Genomic DNA, 19,130 nt, shown 5'->3' with positions numbered 1-19,130 from the left:
GCAGCAGCAAATTATATTAATTAAAGCACAATCATTTTTGCTTGATTATATAACTATATATATATACTGTATATATATTTTTACAATTCAATATACTTCATGTAGTTTTCCTGGTTGGGCCGAGTGGTGGGGGGGGGGGGGGGGGATGGAAGAGGATGACAGAGACATGCACCCCACTGTTTATCAAGAGATTCACCCCCACCCCGAGACCAAACCCCAACCCCAACCCCACCTCCCGCCACTGTATCTGACACACACACACACAGCCATTCACATTGCCACTGGCAACTCAGTAACTGAAGTGATACATAAATGTGATACTGATAATTAAGGCATTGCTTTTGCTCCCCCCCCCCACCACACCGCCGCACCCCCTCCCCACACACACACACACAAATCGCAGGGAGGTAGTGACTGTCAACGTGAGCGTAAGCACAGATCGAAGTTCCTCACTCTCCAGGCTAACCGCCGTCCCTATGATTTTGGGGGTGGGGTGTAGGGCTTGTTTGCATTAAGCCCCCAGCCCCCTCCTCCCCGCGGTCACTGCCCCATCACAGCCTTCCAGGGCTTCCTCTGCCGGCACTGATGCGCCATCGGTTTGCCGAGTTCTCCACTTCACGGTGACCAGAAAATGAAGGTGTTTTTGACTTTTGTCGCGCGAGAGGTTAGTTTGAGCAGTCTCTCGCTGGCACACGCGCACACACGTGTATACATTTTCCTTTTAGTCGTGAAGTGCGCTGTACAAGTCTAATTCGTTGTTGTTGTTGTCCTTGATACAACGGAGCCCGCGAGAAATTCTCCCCAGCCAGTACTTTGGGACGTCCTCCTGACGTGAAAGGCACTGTGCAAGTGTAATTCGGTTTTGTGGTTGTCGTTGCCAGTCCACGTGGTCTGAAAATTTCAGGCGGTCGCAGGCAGAACCGAGGGAAATTCTTAAATGCATCTGAATTCGGAAGTTTTTCTTTTCTTTGAAGGGACTGGAGTAACAGCTTCCACAGCTCCCTGTCGCCTTAAATGTTTTTAAGGCATTAAACTGGTCTTGTGAGCTGTGGAAGGGGTGGGATTTTGCCATGTCTCCTGGGGGCAGGACTGGTCGTGTGTCTATCACTGCTTAAAATCTTTCAATACTGACCAACGGAGGTGTGTTGTGTGTGTGTTTAAGTGTGGGTGCTGGCGATTACCTGGGTAACTACAGTACGCTGTTTAACAAATGTAATTTGTTGTTTTTGTCGTTATTAAGGCATTAAAGTACGGGAGATGACGGGGGAGAGGGTTCCTACACTCTTGTTAGCTTCCATCACTGATATGTTACTGAATACAGCGAAGTCCTCTATTCCTCCACTGGGAGCACAGAGTAACTCCAATGATCCCAGCGGCACTGGCTCTGAGGAGCAGTCAAGGTCAGGCTCATTCGGAGCATGTGCTGGGGCGGGAATGGGTGGAGGGGGTGTTGGAGAGAATAGGAAGAAATAACTGAGGAAATTAGTGACTGGGCTTCTCTACACTGGTAGAAAAGCCAGTCTCAATGGAACAGGAGGAGGCCATTCAGCCCATCGAGCTTGTTCCTTGAACTCTTATCCTCTGGGGGTTGGGGAGCCAGTGGAGCCGGGCAAGAGTGGGGGTGATGGGGTCAAGGAGCCTGGGGCGGGAGAGGACATGAGCTGCAGAGTTCTGGATGACCTGCAGCCTGTGGAGAGAAGCGTTGGGGAGGCCGACAAGTAGGCAGATGGCATAGTTGAGCCTGGATGTGATGAATACGGGGTGGGGGGGGGAACCCGTGACTTGTGATGGCAGAGACAGTGTGAAGGCTGTTTTACAGTTAGTCCCACCGTGCTGGCCAGTAACAGCCCCAGCCAGGGCGAGAGGCAGAGCACAACAATACTGATAGCAGCGGTAATCCAGAAATAAAACTGGTGGTGAAACGCTTCACTTTAAGGGAGTGGGGGGGGGGCCTGAACAGACCTGTTTAAGGGTGGGGGGGCCCTGAGCAGTCAATTCTCTCTTTAGGGAGGGGGCACTGAGCTGTCCGCTGTAAGAGGGAAGTGATCCCGTGTAGTACTGTGACTCTGCCAGCAGGTAGCACTGTGCGCCTGACAAACCGTTTGGGGATTACAGTAGATGGATGCCGGGTTTTCTGAATAGACAAAAGGCTTGATATCACCCAGGAGTAGGGCGTGGCAGGACCCGAGGACCTCGCACCGGCTCCCCCTCCTGTGTCCTGGTACAATCATATAGTCAGGTTTGGCTGCCAGTTAAAGTGGCATTGCCCCCCGCCCCCCCCCCCCCCAAAAAAGGGCTGCCCGCGTGGGTCAGAGACCAGGGGAGACTGGGGAACAGATGTCTGAATTGGACATTTTGAGTCTCAAAGCGCTTTGCTGGGTGGGGATGGGGTTGGGTCACTGGGGAAAGTGGGGGGGGTGGGCCGGGGAGAGGGGAGGGAGGGAGGTGTGACCGATAGCCCCGGTCGGTCAGAGAGGTAGGGTTTTGAAAGCCGGGAGAGAGGCGGAGGGATTTCAGAAGGGAGAGAGAGGGTGAGAGAGAACCCGGGGTCGAAGTGGCTGAAAGTCTTGGCTGCTGACGGTGAGACATGCCTTGACAAGGTCGAAGTGAGACTGAGCGAGGATGGGCTCGGGGTTGCTCCTGTAACCTGGGCAGCCCATCGTCAGATCACACCTGAAGATCTTTCTCAACGACCGTGCCTACAGTCAACTCCTACCTCCCTGCAGATCCCATCCAGCTCCACCACCGTTAAGCGCTCTGAGTCACACTTTGCTTATGTTAAAGAGCCGAGCTTTCAGCCACAGGAGAGTAGGGTCCCCAGCACCCAGGCAGAGGGGCTGTTCGTCACGCTCAGTGCTGGGGAAGGTGGAGGAGAGAGGAGGGGAGTGGTAGCTCAGAGCAATGGGTGGGGAGGGCAGCAGGAGGGGAGGTAAAGCGAGACACTGCCTGGAGTTAGCAACCAGCAGCCGGTCAGAGTGTGAGGCATCGGGCAGCCTTAGCGGAGGCCTGGGCCCTCTGGATCACAACCTGGCACTTCTCTCGCCTGGAAAGATGGTTTTTCTCAAAGATTCCTTCGTTTCTCGGATGTCCGTGCAATCCATCTGGGAAAGTAAGCAAACCTGGGAGAGGGAATGAGAGAGAGAGAGAGAGAGAGAGAGAGAGAGAGAAGGTATGAGAGGGGAGTGCGAACAAGAAAGAGAGAAGGAAAAAAAAAAGGAGAAGAGTTGGTGAGGGTGAGAGAAAGATGGAGAGAGTATAGATGCACAGAGGGAAAGATAGAGGACAACAACAACAACAGGATGATTAGGTAATCACAATTAATGACAGGAAAGTTTTAAATTAAAATTGATTACTGACTGACTGCCTGACCATATTGATATGTCCTTTATTCATGCATTCGTCACCTCCCATCTGAATTATTCCAATGCCCTCCAGCGCCACCATTCATAAAATCCAATTAATTTAAAACTCTGATGCCCGTATCCTCCATCCCCCCACCCCCAGGCCTCGCCAGGCTCCATTGTCTCTCTATTGCAGAACAGATCGATTTCACGATCCTCACACTCATTTATAAATCACTTTGTATCCTGGCACCCCCCACCACCTCTCCGACCTGCTTACACCGCAGTCCTACTCTCCGCCTTCACTTGGCTGGCTCCAGCCTCCTGCTTGACCCTTGTGCCATCCACCCCAGCCTCAGCGGCTATGCTTTCAGCCACACTACACCCCAATACGATGGGATTTTCTGAGTCAATCCCTCCGCTTTTCCCATCTTTAGATCACAGTTGAAGACCTTCCTCTTCAACCGTGCCATCTGCCACCTCCCCCTCCCCGGCATCAGGCTCCACCACAGTTAAGCGCTCTGAGGCGCTGCCCCACATGACGGGCGCTATGTAAACGCGAATTGTCGTTACTATTTGTGGAGGATAACTAGTGACCACATGAGCTGGCTGTCTGTTCCTTACCGTGTCCTTCGACACGGCCCATCTTGAATTCGCCCTCGAACTTCATCCCATCGTAGCGAGTGAACACCCCAACTCCCTGGAACTTGCCCTGCATGAACTCCCCCTCATACCTGGCAACAGACAGCAATGTGTTTAGCAACTTAACAAGAAGTCAGCCATGGATGAACAACCAATTAATTTAATCTATGTTCTACATAGGAACATAGGAACGGAGTAGGCCATTCAGCCCCTCGAGCCTGTTCTGCCATTCTATGAGATCACGGCTGATCTGTTTCTCAACTCCAATTTTTTGGTTGTTGTTTTGATGTTTGGACGAGGAATGAGAGAGAGAGAAAGAGAGAGAGAGAGAGAGAGAGAGAGAGGGAGGGAGGGTGGGTGGGTGGAAGAGTTAGAGAGAGTTCTTTAGGAAGTTGGGAATATCCTAGGATGCTTTACAATAACTGTCAAGGATGGGCAAAGATATATATGCACACAGAGGGGATAAAACTATTTTGAGCACAAAGGTTCCATAAAGTGAACAACGATTTTAGCTGGAGGGTTGTTGGCAAAGACTCCAGGAAAAACTCCCTTCTCTTTGCCAATACACTGTGTGAAGGTTGGAATGTGGTGGGAGGCCGTTTGGAGCACATTCCAGCATTAGTCAACACCTTCAGGAGGGAAGAGGGAAAATGGGAGTCCCATAGCATAGTGCTCAGCAAGTGAGAGGATTCGGGTTCGATTCCCGGGCAGGACAAAACCTTCAGCAAGTTTCCTTACTCCACAAGTCTCTATTTACCTAGCAGTAAGCTAAGTTATGCGCAATTGGCTACCGCATTTCGCCCACAAAATATGCAGTCAATTTACTTTGTAGTATGTTCTGTGAAACGGTTTGAGACATCTTGATAAGGGTTATACCAAATGCAAGAATTATCCTTATCATTAAGGAATGTTCACCCCCCCCCGAGAGAACCTCACAGCCAGTAACTCACCTGGAGCCATCACAGAAGAAGAGTGAGCCACAGCCACTGAACAGACCGTTCTCAAACTGCCCGACATAGCTGCTCCCGTCTGCAAACTTCAGCTGTCCAACACCGTGCCTCCGACCTGATGCAGAGAGACCAAGAGAGATAGCAACAGGAGGTCAATGTGTCTGGGCCACTGCTCCCCACATAATCACTTTTATTATCAATCCCACTTCACAGCTTTCTTCCTCCTTGCCTGAAACGTTTTCACTGCTCAGATGCATTTCCAGGAGCTTAGGAATGATTTTATTGTTCCAGCCAATAGTTACCCACTGGATAGTCTCTCACACACACACACACTCAATATATCGCCTTTCATGTCTGGCGGACGCCTCAAAGCACTTCAGTGTGGAATCCTGTATCGTAGTCGTGGTCAGCGCGCTCACCTCGCAAGCTGGAGGACAAGGGTTTGATTCTCATGCGGGATGAAAGTTTCCTTACTTATGTTTCGCCCAAGAAGTACAGTATATTCTGCGAAGAGCTTGAGACGTCTCGAAGATGTGATAAGGCGCAATATTTAAATGCAAGCATTATTATTATTACTCCACATGCCTCCGTTTACCTAACAGTAAGTAGGAACCTGGTTGTTAGTTGATTGGCAGATCGTTTTCTGGTGGTAATAATTCCTTGGGGAAAAAAAATTGGCTGCCGAGTTTCGCCCACAAAATACACAGTCACTCCACTTTACAGTATAACCTGTGAAGTGCTTTGAGTTGTCTCAACGACGTGATAAGGTGCTATATCAAATGCAAGTATTACATAAATAAAATATATAACTACAGGAGCAATACCAAACCATCTCCTCTCTCTACCTACGTACTTTGCTGTAAATACGCACTAAAAATTAATCATTATCTGAGGATAACCCTAAATGTCAGCTGTTTTCTGAAAACAAAATGTCACCTAGGAAGCAGCCCGCTGTTCTGATCAACTGCCCAACATTCCCCGTTGACAACGAGGTTAAGAAATCATAAAATGAGATAAGAATGAAGAGGCAACACACCCCATCAAATCCTTTCCTGTCCCAGACCACTGACACTGTGCACTGCCAGGACACCATCCAACCAAGGTCCATGAACCATTTAAACCCGAGTGCAAACTCGACAGAAAAATAGTAAACGGGAAAAGTAGGGGAACAAGCAGGGTACTGGGATCAGAATAGATAGCTCCAGGGTAACACATGGGAGTCCTGTAGCTCAGTGGTTAGAGCACTGCCTCGCAAGCAAAACAGCCTGGGTTCAATTCCCAGCGGGGCGAAACATTGGGCAAGTTTCCTTACTCCACATGCCTCTGCTCACCTAGCAGTAAGTAAGAACCCGGATTGCTTTCTGTGGGTAATAATTCCTTTTTTTAAATAATAATTGTGTCACTCAATCCATGTCTGTTTGTGGGACACTGCTGTGCGTAATTGGCTGCCGTGTTCCACCTCAAAAATATAGTCAATTCACCTTACAGTATGTTCTGTGATGAGCTTTGAGACGTCTCGAAGACATGATAATGTGCTATATCAGATGCAATGATTATTATTAACACCAGCAGACACGTTGAGCAAATAAAAGTAATTCTCACACTGACATATGTCCTTTCATCCTTTCAAAGGGTGAGATACTGTAAAGTGTAGTGACTGTCTATTTTGTAAGCGAACGCAGCAGCCAATTTGCACACAGCAACATCCCACAAACGCCCATGAAGGGAATGAACAATTTTATCGGGGCAGGAGGTAGATATTAGCCAGGACAATGGGAGAGATAAACTCCCTTCTCTTTTAGAATAGCGCTGCAGGATATTTAACTCCCACCTGAACAGGCAGGTGGAACTTGTTTTAACATCTCAAGCAAGGCACCCCAACAATGTAGCACACCGCAGCACTGCACTGCAATGTCAGGCTACACTATACAAGTTCAAAGTCCTGACTTGGGGCTTGCAGCAGCAAACTTCTGACTCAGAGATGAGAGTGCTATTAGCTAACAACTAAATGGCCCACTTCTATGCTGTAAACTGTCTATGAACCCATTTAATCTCCCAATCTACAAAGAACTCTCGAAGAAAATTCAAGGTTATACTCCAGTTTATCTTACACCCTGCATAGTTTGCATCCTTGACATTATACCTCCAGGGTCGCAGCAACTCAGGAATTATCCTGTTCCACACACTATTCAATTATTTAAGTGTTCTCAGTCCTATACCATCTAACCCATACTGCAGCTCATTTGGGAGTGCTGGTACAATATAGAGAAGCTTTACTCCGCCTCTAACCCATGCTGTAAATAACCTGGGAGTATGGATTGACAATGTAGAGGGAGCTTCACTGTGTCTCTAACCCTGACCTGGGAGTGCGGACAGACAGTGTAGAGGGAGCTTTAATCTAGCCATTGGCTTCTATCCAAGTCAAGACCTTTGTTTGGTCACTCACATCACAACATACTGGAGGAGACATTTCCAAAGACAATGCTGAAGAGAGGACAGACAGACACTCACCTTCCCTCCACTCCCCGTGGTACTCCTCACCGCTGGAATAGCTGAAGGATCCTTTGATCAGGGTCATGGTCTAATCTGGTGGTAGGTGAAAAAAAAAGTTTTAAAGCAAGAAACTACAACTCTCGAGCAAAGGGAGCAGGGGAGGGGTATGTACGGTCCTATTTGTTAAGAAAAATGTAGCCTCACAATCCACGACTGTTTGTAGGACACTGCTCTGTGCAATTGGCTACTGGATTTCGCCCACAAAATACACCATCAATCCACTTTACAGTATATTCTGTGAAGCGCTTTCAGACGTCTCAATGACGTGATGTGGCGCTACATCAAACGCAAGGATTATTATTGTTATTATTATAATATAAGTTGTAGGAGTTCGGGTGGACATTAAAGATCCCACAATACTAAAGGGTGTTCCTCCCGGTGTCCTGGCCAACAATCCTCATGATAAATTGTCATTCACCTCATGGATGTATGTGGAACTTTGCTGTGCGCAAAATAGTTGCTGTGTTTGCCTATATAAAACAAAGTCATTACACTCAGCAGGTATTTTTTAGCATCATTTCAACATAAGATGCTGTAAAAATACTTGCTCTTTCTTCTCGAGATGTGTTTCATGGGCAATAGGCCTAGTACTCCACACTTTAGGGGCCTTCTCACTTGAGCATTGAGTATGCGTGCAGCATTGCCCTCACCAGCCATGCGAGCAGGAATGCTGGGGAGATAATAAACTGCCAATAGTGCCTTTCACATTGGGTAGACGGCCCAAGGCAATGGATAGTCAGGGATTTGGATCCGAGCTAGGAGACGGGATCGGGGAGGGTGGAGGGCGGGGAATAGGAGGGTGGCCAAAGGTGAGTTCGAAGAGGAGGGTTTTGAGACGTGCCTTGAAACATCAAGGGGAGTCACACATTACAGACTCCATCCTGTGCTGTTAGCTCATCTCAGCTCCAGTACCAGCCTCAGCAGCTGCACAAGTGGCTGTGAGACACACACACACATACACACACACATACCCAGCACAACAAGGGACAAGTAAATCGACTGCTTCCTGAACGTTATCCTGCTGGAACACTCATGTGGGAATGTTGACTTAGATCAGGATCGTTGCGGGTGTGACTCTTCCCACAAATCAATGGTTTTCCAATACTAGATATCCAGGCTCTCACTCGGGTGAGGTAATTGAGGGTGTGAGGTGGCCAGTGAGAGCTGGGTGGGGTCGGGCTCCTTACTTGCTAATGTATTTCATGTCGAATTACAGGCTGAATATCAACTGGACCTCATCTCATGCACACACAGGACAAGGACAGTGCAGTGAGGGCTCTTGTATAGGATGTAGAACACGTGTATACTTTATGCATGGATTCTTTGCTCATGTTCGATAGAGGAAACAGAGACCTGCTCCATCGCTCATCAGTAGAGTCCTGAGTGGTCAGAACACTCCCCTCGCAAGCGAGAGACCTGGGCTCGATTTCCGGGCAGGGTGAAATGTTGGGCAAGTTCCCTTTCTTCACACGCTTCTGTTTACCTAGCAGTAAGTAGGAACCTGGTTGTTCGTTGATTGGTGGATCGCTTTTCCAGGGGTAATAATTCCTTTAAAAAAAAATAATCATTTGGTCACTCAATCCACGAAGGTTTGTGGGACACTGCTATGCGCAATTGGCTGCCGCGTTTTGTCCACAAAATATGCAGTCAATTTACTTTACAGTATATTCTGTGAAGCGCTTTGAGATGTCTTGAAGACGTGATAAGGCCCTATATCAAACGCAAGGATTATTATATTTCATTCTTGTGTGTGACTGTGTGTGTCTGAGTGTGTGAGGGCATGTGTGCATACCTCTGTGGGTAAGAGTTAGGTGCAGTGCCTTTGGCACACCCAATTCAAAATAAGAAATCAATGTGTGTATGTGTAGTTATGCATGCTCGCACTTATGCGTGTGTCTATGTGTGTGGTTATGCACATCTATGGATGTATGTATGAATGCGGGGATATGAGACTACGGACGAGCGGAAACAAGCTGTCAGAGATGCATTTCTCCTCATCACTCCCTCCGTTATGGAAGATGTCTCACTGAACATGGTGACGGATCATTATCTACCATAAAAATTATGTCGCTCTCACACTCACACCGATCCCCTGCACATCTAAATACAGTTAAATACTTGTATTGAATACAATGAAGTACTTCTAAATACAATTATCATCATTCTTCCACACGTTTCAGCTTGTTGGTCAGTGCACTGTAAGGTGGGGAAAAAATGGGGTAACAAGACCTTGTGGATACCCTGAACATTAACATCAGATGGAATCTGGTTCAATCCATTTTGAATTACTGTCACTAGTCTTTAAAAAAAGGTCACTGAGATCAAGGCCCTGCTTGTATGATTCTCTGACACAGCCTCTCACATGTTGTCCAGTGCTGTCACAATCAGTCCCTATCACTATAAAGCTCAAAATGTTCCCTCCACACTCATGCTGAAAACAATTATCATCAGAGGAGAGAAAAGATCAGAGGATTTTTTTTGAAGCCACAGAGTGTTGTTCAAATGAAATGCCTCCAGCAAACGGCTAGTAAAATTGAGCCCACAAGAGGATTCAAAAGTGAACTGCATAAACGGCTGAGAAAAAAAATGAAATAGGTATGGGGGAAAGAGCAGGGAAACGGGATTAGAGCAGAGCTCCAGTGGGGTAGTGAGCACTAGCACTCACACGCACACGAGGCGTTGAATGGCTTTCTGTGCTGTAAACTTTCTGTGACTCAATGACAAAATCTATAATTATGCCTTCGGCTCTTTTCTGCTCTTCCAGGGCAAACATTTCTAATGGAAAAATAAACACAAACACACGAGATGAAAAAGGTCCTTCAGCCCATTTGACCTCATCCTTCCAGAACACCCATCCTTCCATCTACCCATCACAACACTGAGCTATGTCTGAACCAAGTCCTGAGCTCATCTGCTCTTCTGGTAACCCCGCTCCAAGTGTTGATCTCCGTCTGTGCGGAGAAATACTTTCTGGTATCTGTCCTAAAGTTACTCTTCACATCTCTGAACCCATGCCCCGCTGCCTGGGTGTGGGTGTATCCTTTCACATAGGGCCAGACAGCAGGACAAGAGGCCACTATCGCGGAACACAGAGTTTAATCCCTACCCTTTGAATCTGAAATGCCGAAGGATGACACACTGTTCAAAATTCTTATGAAACAGAACACAATCTGTTCTCTCACTCTTCTCCATATTCAAGAGACTCGCTCCCGAGACTGAATGACGTTGACGGTTACCCAATTATTCCTCTCACTGGCGCACTCGGTCGTAGTAAGTCGAGGCCTGTGCTAGTTGGGAGGGCTATTGTCAAAAAAAAATTGTCACTCAATCCACGACTGTTTGTAGGACACTGCTTTGCACAATTGGCTGTCGCATTTCGTCCACAAAATGAAGTCAATTCACTTTATAATATATTCTGTGAAGTGCTTGGAGATGCCTCAACAACGTGATAAGGTGCTATATTAAATGCAAGAATTATGATTATATATTACTTATTATCTGTCTTGGATTGTTTTTTGATGTGTCTTTCGCTTCTTCTTTCTCATTTACACACCTCTTCTGAAATTATGCTTCACTTAAAACAGCCATTCTACTCATTGTGAGCTTGACTTGACAAGTCATTGTAGGGGAGAAAACAGAGGTGACAGGCATTGCAGATCAACCCACCCTGCCTTTGCCTGACGTTCACACAAACACACCCGCACATTGACATTAAAGAAGATGAGGCTGTTGGGGGTCTAATGGAGCATAAGGAATAGCAGAATGGGAAGTGTGGGCAACATGGGCAGGAGAACAGGTGAGAAGAGACTGGTGGGGAGAAGCAAGACGATGAAAGGATTTTGAAACTAGGGCAAGGATCATCAAGTCTATCCACTGAGACACAAAGGGCCAATATAGCCTGGCAAGGTGGTGGTGGGAGTAATGTTGCTGAGGAGATCATTGGAGACATATATTCTCAAGGTGACAAAAAGACGAGGAGGATTTTAGAAGCAGAGGAGGTGAACAACAGCGACTAGCATTTGTATAGCGCACGTCACACAGAGCAGCGACCCAGAGGACATAAGTGGGCAATGTTACCAAGGTGGTAAAAACCCCATCATAGACCATATGAACGACAACAACAAAATTATGTTTGTAAAACGCCTTTCATGTTGGGAGGACGTCTCAATGCGCTGAACAGTTGGGGATCGGGACCTGAGCATTGGGGGACAGGGTTGGGATGAGGAAGGGCAGAGAGTTAGGAGGGCAGCTGAAGGCATGGTCGAAAAGGAGGGTCTTGAGTTGTGCCTTGAAGGAGGCAAGGGAAGAATCAAGTCAAAGGGATTGTGGAGTGGAGTTCTAAAGGGTGGGTGCAGAGAGGCTGAAAGCCTGGCCGCCGATGGCAGAGCAGATGAGGCAGGAAAAATGGAGCAGGCCGGAGTCTACTGAATGGAGGGAGCGGACAGATTGATAGGGGGTGAGCAGGTCAGAGGTAGGATGGAGAAAGCCGTGGAGAGCGATGGGGAGTCAATGGAATGCCAGGCGAGGGTGGGGGTGATGGGGTCACGGTGTTTGGTTCTAGATCATCTGCAGAGCTGCAGAGTTCTGGATGATCTGCAGCTTGTGAAAGGAAGAGTTGGGGAGGCCGGCAAGGAGGGAGTTTCCGTAAGTCTAGTTTTGAGGTGACGATTACATGTATGAGCGTTTCAGCGGGCTTAGGAGTGAGGCAGTGGCGAAGTCGGTCAATTTTGTGGAGGTGGAGGAAAGCAGAGCGGGCCATGGCATAGGTATGGGGGACAAAGGACAGTTGAGGGTGGAACAAGACACCCAGGTTTCTGACAGGCTTGATGAGGTGGAGTATGCACCCATGGATGCTGATGCTGCCAGTGCCTAAGGTGTGGAAGCGTTGGTGCAATCAGTGGGGCCTTGGTCTTGCTGACATTCAGCTGTAGAAAGTTGGCTCTCATCCAGGACTTGATGTCTCGCAGTCTGTCAGGACTTCAGTTGTCCTGGAATTGAGGGTGAGAGATAAGAGTTGGGTGTCATCCGTGTATATGTGGAAGTTGATCACATATTTGCGGATGATGTCACCAAGTGGGAGCATGTAGAGGTTGAAGGAGGGGACCGAGGTCAGAGCCCTGAGGAACACCGCACAAAACTATGCGGGGCTGGAAGAGAAAACGTAGAGGCAGAGACAAATTGGAGAGGGTGTGAGAGATAAGACCTGAACCATTCAAACCCAATTGGAGGTGCTCGTAAGGAAGTGGTAGGAGAGGAAAGAGCGAAGCTGGGAAGCAATGACTTTTTCAAGGATCTTGGAAAGAAAGGGAAGGTTGGAGAGGGGCCAGTAGTTAGAAAGCAGGGATGGGTCCAAGGAGGGTTATTAGGAGGATGGGAACGGTTCCAGGTGATACGGAGAGATTGATGGTGTCGGAGAGTAGAGGGGTGAGGAGGTGGAGTTGGGAGGTAAAGAGAGGGGTGGGGATGGAGTCAAGGGAGCAGGTGGTGTACTTCATGCTGGATATGGTGATGATGAGAGAGGAGAGACAGACAGGATCGAAGATGTGGAGGGAGGGATGGGTAGGGGTCAGACTGTGGGGGGGAAATGGGGAAGGAGTGGCAGCTTCTCCTCACAGTCAGAGTTTGAGGACAGAATGGGCGTGGGAGGGTGGATGGAGGAGCAGGTTGATGCCTGGGGCTATCCTTCACCTCCAAGATTATCTTAGAGTAGAAGGGCGATTTGGCGAAGGCGAGGGCGGAGCGGAACGTTTTGATGTGGTCCAGCCAGAACTGCCAGTGGACTGTTAGATCAAATTTGAGCCACGTGGGCTCGGCGTCCCGCACCTGATCCTTGAGGGAGCAGAAGTGGCTGGTGTACCAGGGTGAGGTTCAGGAGGTGAGGGGGGCAAGGGCATCAAGAGTGGTGGAGAGGGAGTTGTGGAGGAGAATGAGCGAAGAATCTGAAGCACAGTTGGGGCAAGCAGGATGCCAGCTAACTGAATGCCAATTACTTTAGATTGAGTGAGAAACCAAGGAGGACAAAATAACAAGCTTACATTATTTAACAAAGCTTAAAACATCACAGAGTGCTTTACACTAATAGTCATGTGTAGTGACTACTTTTTCGTGAGGAACGGAACTGCCATTTTACGTTCAGCAAAGTCCATCAGGCTGTTTAATCTGGATAAATAGTAACACCTGTACATATCAATCAATATAAAATATATATAAATATACATATAATATATATGCGTATATATATGCACACACAGAGGAATAAATACCATGAAAGATATTACCACAAAAGGAGTATAAAAGTAATAGAAATTAACTGAAACAAAATGAAGCTTTCGACACGACACAAAAAGATACAAGTTCAATATTTTGCTTAAAAAAAGCAAAAATATAAATATTTTTCCCTCTAAAACATAAAAGTAACGTGAGATGTTAGGTGTGTCTGGGGATAGGGTGTGAGTGCAGGAGCTGAGCTCACGCTGTGCTGGGGATGGGCTGGGGTATGACAGGCTGAGCTCACTCCGTGGTGGGGATGGGGTGTGAGGGACTGAGCTCACACTGTGCTGGGGATGGGATGTGAGGGGTTGAGCGCACACTGTGCTGGGGTTGGGGATGGAGTGTGAGGGGATGAGGATGGGGTGTGAGGCGATGGGGTGAGCGGATAGGGTGTGTGAGGGGATAGGAGTTTGAGGGGATGGAAGGGTGTGAGGGGATGGAGGGAAGTGAGGGGATGGGGGGTGTGAGGGGATGAGGGGGTGTGAGGGGATGGGGACTGAGGGGATGGGGGCTGAGGGGATGGGGAGTGAGGGCATGGGGAGTGAGGGCATGGGGGTGATGGAATGGTCTGGTGTGAGGGCGTTGGAGGTGTGAGGGCATGGGAGGTGTGAGGGAATCGGGGTGTGAGGGGATCGGGGGTGTGAGAGGGGATGGGGGTGTGTGAGGGGATGGGGGGGTGTGAGGAGATGGGGTGTGTTTTAGGGGATGTGAGGGGATGGGGGGTGTTTGAGGGGATAGGGGGGTGAAGGGATGGGGGAGTGAGGGTATAGGGTTGAAGGGATGGGGGGGTGAGGGAATGTGGGGGTGAGGAAATGGGGGGGGTGATGGGATAGGGGGTGTGGGGGAATGGTTTGTGAGGGGATGGGGTGTGAGGGGATGGAGTGTGCAGGGATGGGGGTGAGGGATTGGATATGTGGGGATGGGGTGTGAGGGGATATGGATGGAGTGTGAGTGGATGGAGTGTGAAGGGATGGGGTTGAGGGTGTGTGATGTGAGGGGATGTAGTGTTGAGGGGTGGGGTGTGACGGGATGAGGTGTGAGGGGTTGTGGTGTGAGGGGATGGGGTGTGAGGGGATGTGGATGGGGTGTGAGGGGCTGGGGGTGAGGGGATGGGGGTAAGGGATTCTAGTGTGAGGGGATAGGGTGTGAGGGGATGTGGTACGAGGGGATGTGGAGTGAGGGGATGGTGTGAGGGGATGTGGTGTGAGGGGATGTGGTATGAGGGGTTGGGTGTGAGGGGTTGTGGTGTGAGGGGATGGGTGTGAGGGGTTGTGGTGTGAGGGGTTGTGGTGTGAGGGGATGGGGTGTGAGGGGATATGGTGTGAGTGGTTGTGGTGTGAGGGGATGGGGTGTGAGGGGATGTGGTGTGAGGGGTTGTGGTGTGAAGGGATGGGGTGTGAGGGGATGGGGATGGGGTGTGAGGGGATGTGGTGTGAGGGGTTGTGGTGTGAAGGGATGGGGTGTGAGGGGATGTGGATGGGGTGTGAGGGGATGTGGTGTGAGGGGTTGTGGATGGGGTGTGAGAGGATGTGTGGTGTGAGGAGATGTGGATGGGGTGTGAGGGGATGGGGTATGAGGGGATGTGGATGGGGTGTGAGGGGATGTGGTGTGAGGGTTGTGGATGGGGTGTGAGAGGATGTGTGGTGTGAGGGGATGTGGATGGGGTGTGAGAGGATCGGGTATGAAGGGATGTGGATGGGGTGTGAGTGGATGGGGTGTGAGGAGATGTGATGTGAGGGGATGTGGATGGGGTGTGAGGGGATGTGGATGTGAGGGGATGTGGATGGGGTGTGAGAGGATGGGGTGGGAGGATTTGGGGTGTGAGGATTTGGGGTGTGAGGGGATTTGGTGTGAGGGGATGTGGATGGGATGTGAGGGGATGTGGATGGGGTGTGAGGGGATGGGATGTGAGGGGATGGGGTGTAAGGGGTTGTGGTGCAAGGGGATGGGGTGTGAGGGGATGGGGTGTGAGGGGAGATGGGGATGGGGTGTGAGGGGATGGGGATGGGGTGTGAGGGGATGGGGATGGGGTGTGAGGGGATGGGGTGTGAGGGGATGGGGTGTGAGGGGATGTGGGGATGGGGTGTGGGGGATGGGGATGGGGTGTGAGGGGATGGGGATGGGGTGTGAGGGGATGGGGTGTGAGGGGATGGGGATGGGTTGTGAGCGGATGGGGTGTGAGGGGATGAAGGTGTGAGGGGATGGGGTGTGAGGGGATGGGTTGTGAGGGGATGGGGTGTGGGGATGGGGTGTGAGGGGATGAGGTGTGAGGGGATGGGGATGGGGTGTGAGGGGAATGGGGTGTGAGGGGATGAGGATGGGATGTGAGGGGATGGGGTGTGAGGGGATGGGGTGTGAGGGGATGGGGATGGGGTGTGAGGGGATGGGGATGAAGGTGTGAGGGGATGGGGTATGAGGGGATGGGTTGTGAGGGGATGAGGATGGGGTGTGAAGGGATGGGGTGTGAGGGGATGGGGTGTGAGGGGATGGGGTGTGAGGGGATGGGGTGTGAAGGGATGTGGTGTGAGGGGTTGTGGATGGGGTGTGAGAGGATGTGTGGTGTGAGGGGATGTGATGGGGTGTGAGAGGATCGGGTATGAAGGGATAATAATAATAATAATAATCCTTGCATTTGATATAGCGCTTTTCATGTCGGGAGGACGTCCCAAAGCGCTTCACAGAATATACTGTAAAGTGAATTGACTGTATATTTGTGGGCGAACGCGGCAGCCAATTGCGCTCACAATGTCCCACAAACAGTCGTAGATTGAAAATGACCAATTTATTATTGTTTTTGTTTTTTTGGAGGGATTATTATTAGGCTCTGTGTGGAGTAAGGAAACTTGCCCAAGGTTTCGCCCTCTGCCTGGAATTGAACTCAGGTTTCTCGCTTGCAAAGCGAGTGCTCTAACCACTGAGCTCAGGACTCCACAATGGGAGGGGATGAGGATGGGGTGTGAGGGGATGAGGTGTGAGGGGATGGGGATGGGGTGTGAGGGGATGAGGATGGGGTGTGAGGGGATGGGGTGTGAGGGGATGGGGATGGGGTGTGAGGGGAATGGGGTGTGAGGGGATGTGGATGGGGTGTGAGGGGATGGGGTGTGAGGGGATGAGGATGGGGTGTGAGGGGATGGGGTGTGAGGGGATGGGGTGTGAGGGGATGGGGTGTGAGGGGAATGGGGTGTGAGGGGATGGGGTGTGAGGGGATGGGGTGTGAGGGGATGGGTGTGAGGGATGGGGTGTGAGGGGATGAGGATGGGGTGTGAGGGGATGAGGATGGTGTGTGAGGGGATGGGGATGGGGTGTGAGGGGATGAGGTGTGAGGGGATGGGGGTGGGGTGTGAGGGGATGGGGATGGGGTGTGAGGGGATGAGGATGGGGTGTGAGGGGATGGGGATGGGGTGTGAGGGGATGAGGATGGGGTGTGAGGGGATGAGGTGTGAGGGGATGAGGATGGGTGTGAGGGGATGAGGATGGGGTGTGAGGGGAATGGGGTGTGAGGGGATGAGGATGGGGTGTGAGGGGATGAGGGGATGGGGTGTGAGGGGATGGGGAGGATGGGGTGTGAGGGGATGGGGTGTGAGGGGATGGGGTGTGAGGGGATGGGGTGTGAGGGGATGGGGTGTGAGGGGATGGGGATGGGTGTGAGGGGATGGGGTGTGAGGGGATGGGGTGTGAGGGATGGGGTGTGAGGGGATGGGGTGTGAGGGATGGGTGTGAGGGGATGGGGATGGGGTGTGAGGGGATGGGGTGTGAGGGGATGGGGTGTGAGGGGATGAGGTGTGAGGGATGGGGTGTGAGGGGATGGGGTGTGAGGGGATGAGGTGTGAGGGGATGGGGTGTGAGGGGATGGGGTGTGAGGGGATGAGGTGTGAGGGGATGGGGTGTGAGGTGTGAGGGGATGGGGTGTGAGGGGATTGGGGTGCGCGGTGCTGGGGCGTGTGAGGAGACAGACTCACCCGCTGTTGGGCCCGGGAGCGGGACATGTCCTTCTCTCTCCACCCGACGCCCGCACCGCACACCAAGCCGCCCGCTCATTGGCTCCCATCCTCCGTCGCCAAGGCAACGGGCGCCGTAACCAGTGGCAACCGCGGCCTAGTGCCCGGGGAGGGGGAAGCCTGGCGCCGCCCGCCATCTTTGTGAGGGGCAGCGACCATTGTCTGCTCAGCATCCCTCCCCAGTGTCTCTCTCCTGCTTTCTCTCTCTCTCCTCCTTTCTCTCTCTCTCTCTCCACCTTTCTCTCTCCCCCTCTTTTTCTCAAGGGTGACCATATGTTGTAACCCAAATCTGGTCCCCAAAAGAATTGTAACCCCCCCCCTCCAAAAGTATTGACTGATGCCAGCAGTTACTGGAGAAGCTTAACAAAATTAATGGCTGTATTTCTGTATCCGACCCCTTAGAATATTTCATTGTTCTTGCTCAGTTTGTTGCTGAACTGAAGGTGGGGGTAAATGTGGCCGCAGGGACGCAATACCGCCTCTGAGCATTGTGCCCCGAGAAATTGGGGATGTAAGGTCACCTTTCTCCTTTCTTTTCTATTTCTACCTTTCTCTTCTCTCCTTCCTCCTCTTCCCTTTCTTCCTCTTTTTTCTCAGTCTCCCTTACTCTCTCTCTCTCTCTCTGCATCTCGCTCACTCTCCCCTTTTTCTCTCTCTCTGCATTGGACCATCAACCTGGACTGTGACCTCAAGGTCCCCGTCGTGGGGCTTGGCCTGACAACCTTGTAATTTACGAGATGAGATTGAACCAGGCTGACGTCCGATAATATATAGTTTACTTTTTTGCTCTAATTCGGCACTCGGAGCCAATAATCTCAATTACAAATATGAGGGGAACACAAAAATATTTTTTTAAATGAATATCCGTGGCTGAAATTTCAAAATGACTTGCCACAAAAAAAGAAAGATCATTTTGACCGTGATCAACAGGAAAATAACATTTTCCATCCTGTTAGTTATCAGCTGCTTTGTTAAAATACGACTGTCTTTAGCTGGAGCTTAGATCTGCAAATCATTCAATCGTTTGCAATGACATTCAGTCATTTTTTATTGCTTGATTTGACTCATTATTCAGAAAGAAATATAGTTTCATCTGCACCTGCTTCTAGGATCCGGAAACCCCCTTAATATCACGGTGACCACAACTGTACATCGTACTTTTGTGTAGCCTGACGAGCGCTATACAGCTATAATAATAATAATCATTGCATTTGATATAATGCCTTATAATGTTGAGATGTCGCAAAGCATTTCATAGGTCTTATTACAAGTGGTGTGACTGCATTTTGTGGGCAAGTAAATCTGCTAATTTGTGCACAGCAATATTCTACAAACAGCCACAGAGTGAATGACAATTTTATTTAAAGAATTGTTAG

At 50.1% G+C, this 19,130-nt stretch overlaps 1 protein-coding gene across 3 annotated transcripts; it reads right to left on the bottom strand.

Annotated features, from left to right (window-relative positions):
• Positions 1 to 2,528: 2,528 nt before the first annotated feature.
• Positions 2,529 to 17,784, bottom strand: morn4 (MORN repeat containing 4). Of its 3 annotated transcripts, none has more exons than XM_042336822.1 (5): positions 17,716 to 17,784; positions 7,445 to 7,519; positions 4,934 to 5,048; positions 3,966 to 4,075; positions 2,529 to 3,119 (listed from the first exon to the last, which is right to left on the bottom strand). In XM_042336822.1, the coding sequence occupies exons 2-5, from the start codon at positions 7,509 to 7,511 to the stop codon at positions 2,971 to 2,973; spliced, it is 441 nt and encodes a 146-aa protein (XP_042192756.1). In that variant the 5' UTR covers positions 7,512 to 7,519; positions 17,716 to 17,784; the 3' UTR covers positions 2,529 to 2,970. The 3 variants fall into 3 exon arrangements, with proteins under 3 accessions (XP_042192756.1, XP_007909541.2, XP_007909540.2); XM_007911350.2 differs by lacking the exon at positions 17,716 to 17,784 and adding an exon at positions 8,970 to 8,999; XM_007911349.2 differs by lacking the exon at positions 17,716 to 17,784 and adding an exon at positions 8,840 to 8,898.
• Between the last annotated feature and the right edge of the window lie 1,346 nt (positions 17,785 to 19,130).

Source organism: Callorhinchus milii, unplaced genomic scaffold (genome assembly GCF_018977255.1).
Source record: "Callorhinchus milii isolate IMCB2004 unplaced genomic scaffold, IMCB_Cmil_1.0 Scaffold7, whole genome shotgun sequence".
NCBI lineage: Eukaryota > Metazoa > Chordata > Chondrichthyes > Chimaeriformes > Callorhinchidae > Callorhinchus > Callorhinchus milii.
This window is presented reverse-complemented; position numbering and strand designations above follow the sequence as displayed.

Coding starts and splice junctions, on each gene's coding strand:
- morn4 (XM_042336822.1), bottom strand. CDS start 7,511: ATGACCCTGATCAAAGGATCCTTCAGCTATTCCAGCGGTGAGGAGTAC. Junction 5,049..7,444: donor CCACGGGGAGTGGAGGGAAG/GTGAGTGTCTGT, acceptor TCTCTGCATCAG/GTCGGAGGCACGGTGTTGGA. Junction 3,120..3,965: donor GGGCCGTGTCGAAGGACACG/GTAAGGAACAGA, acceptor TCCCTCTCCCAG/GTTTGCTTACTTTCCCAGAT.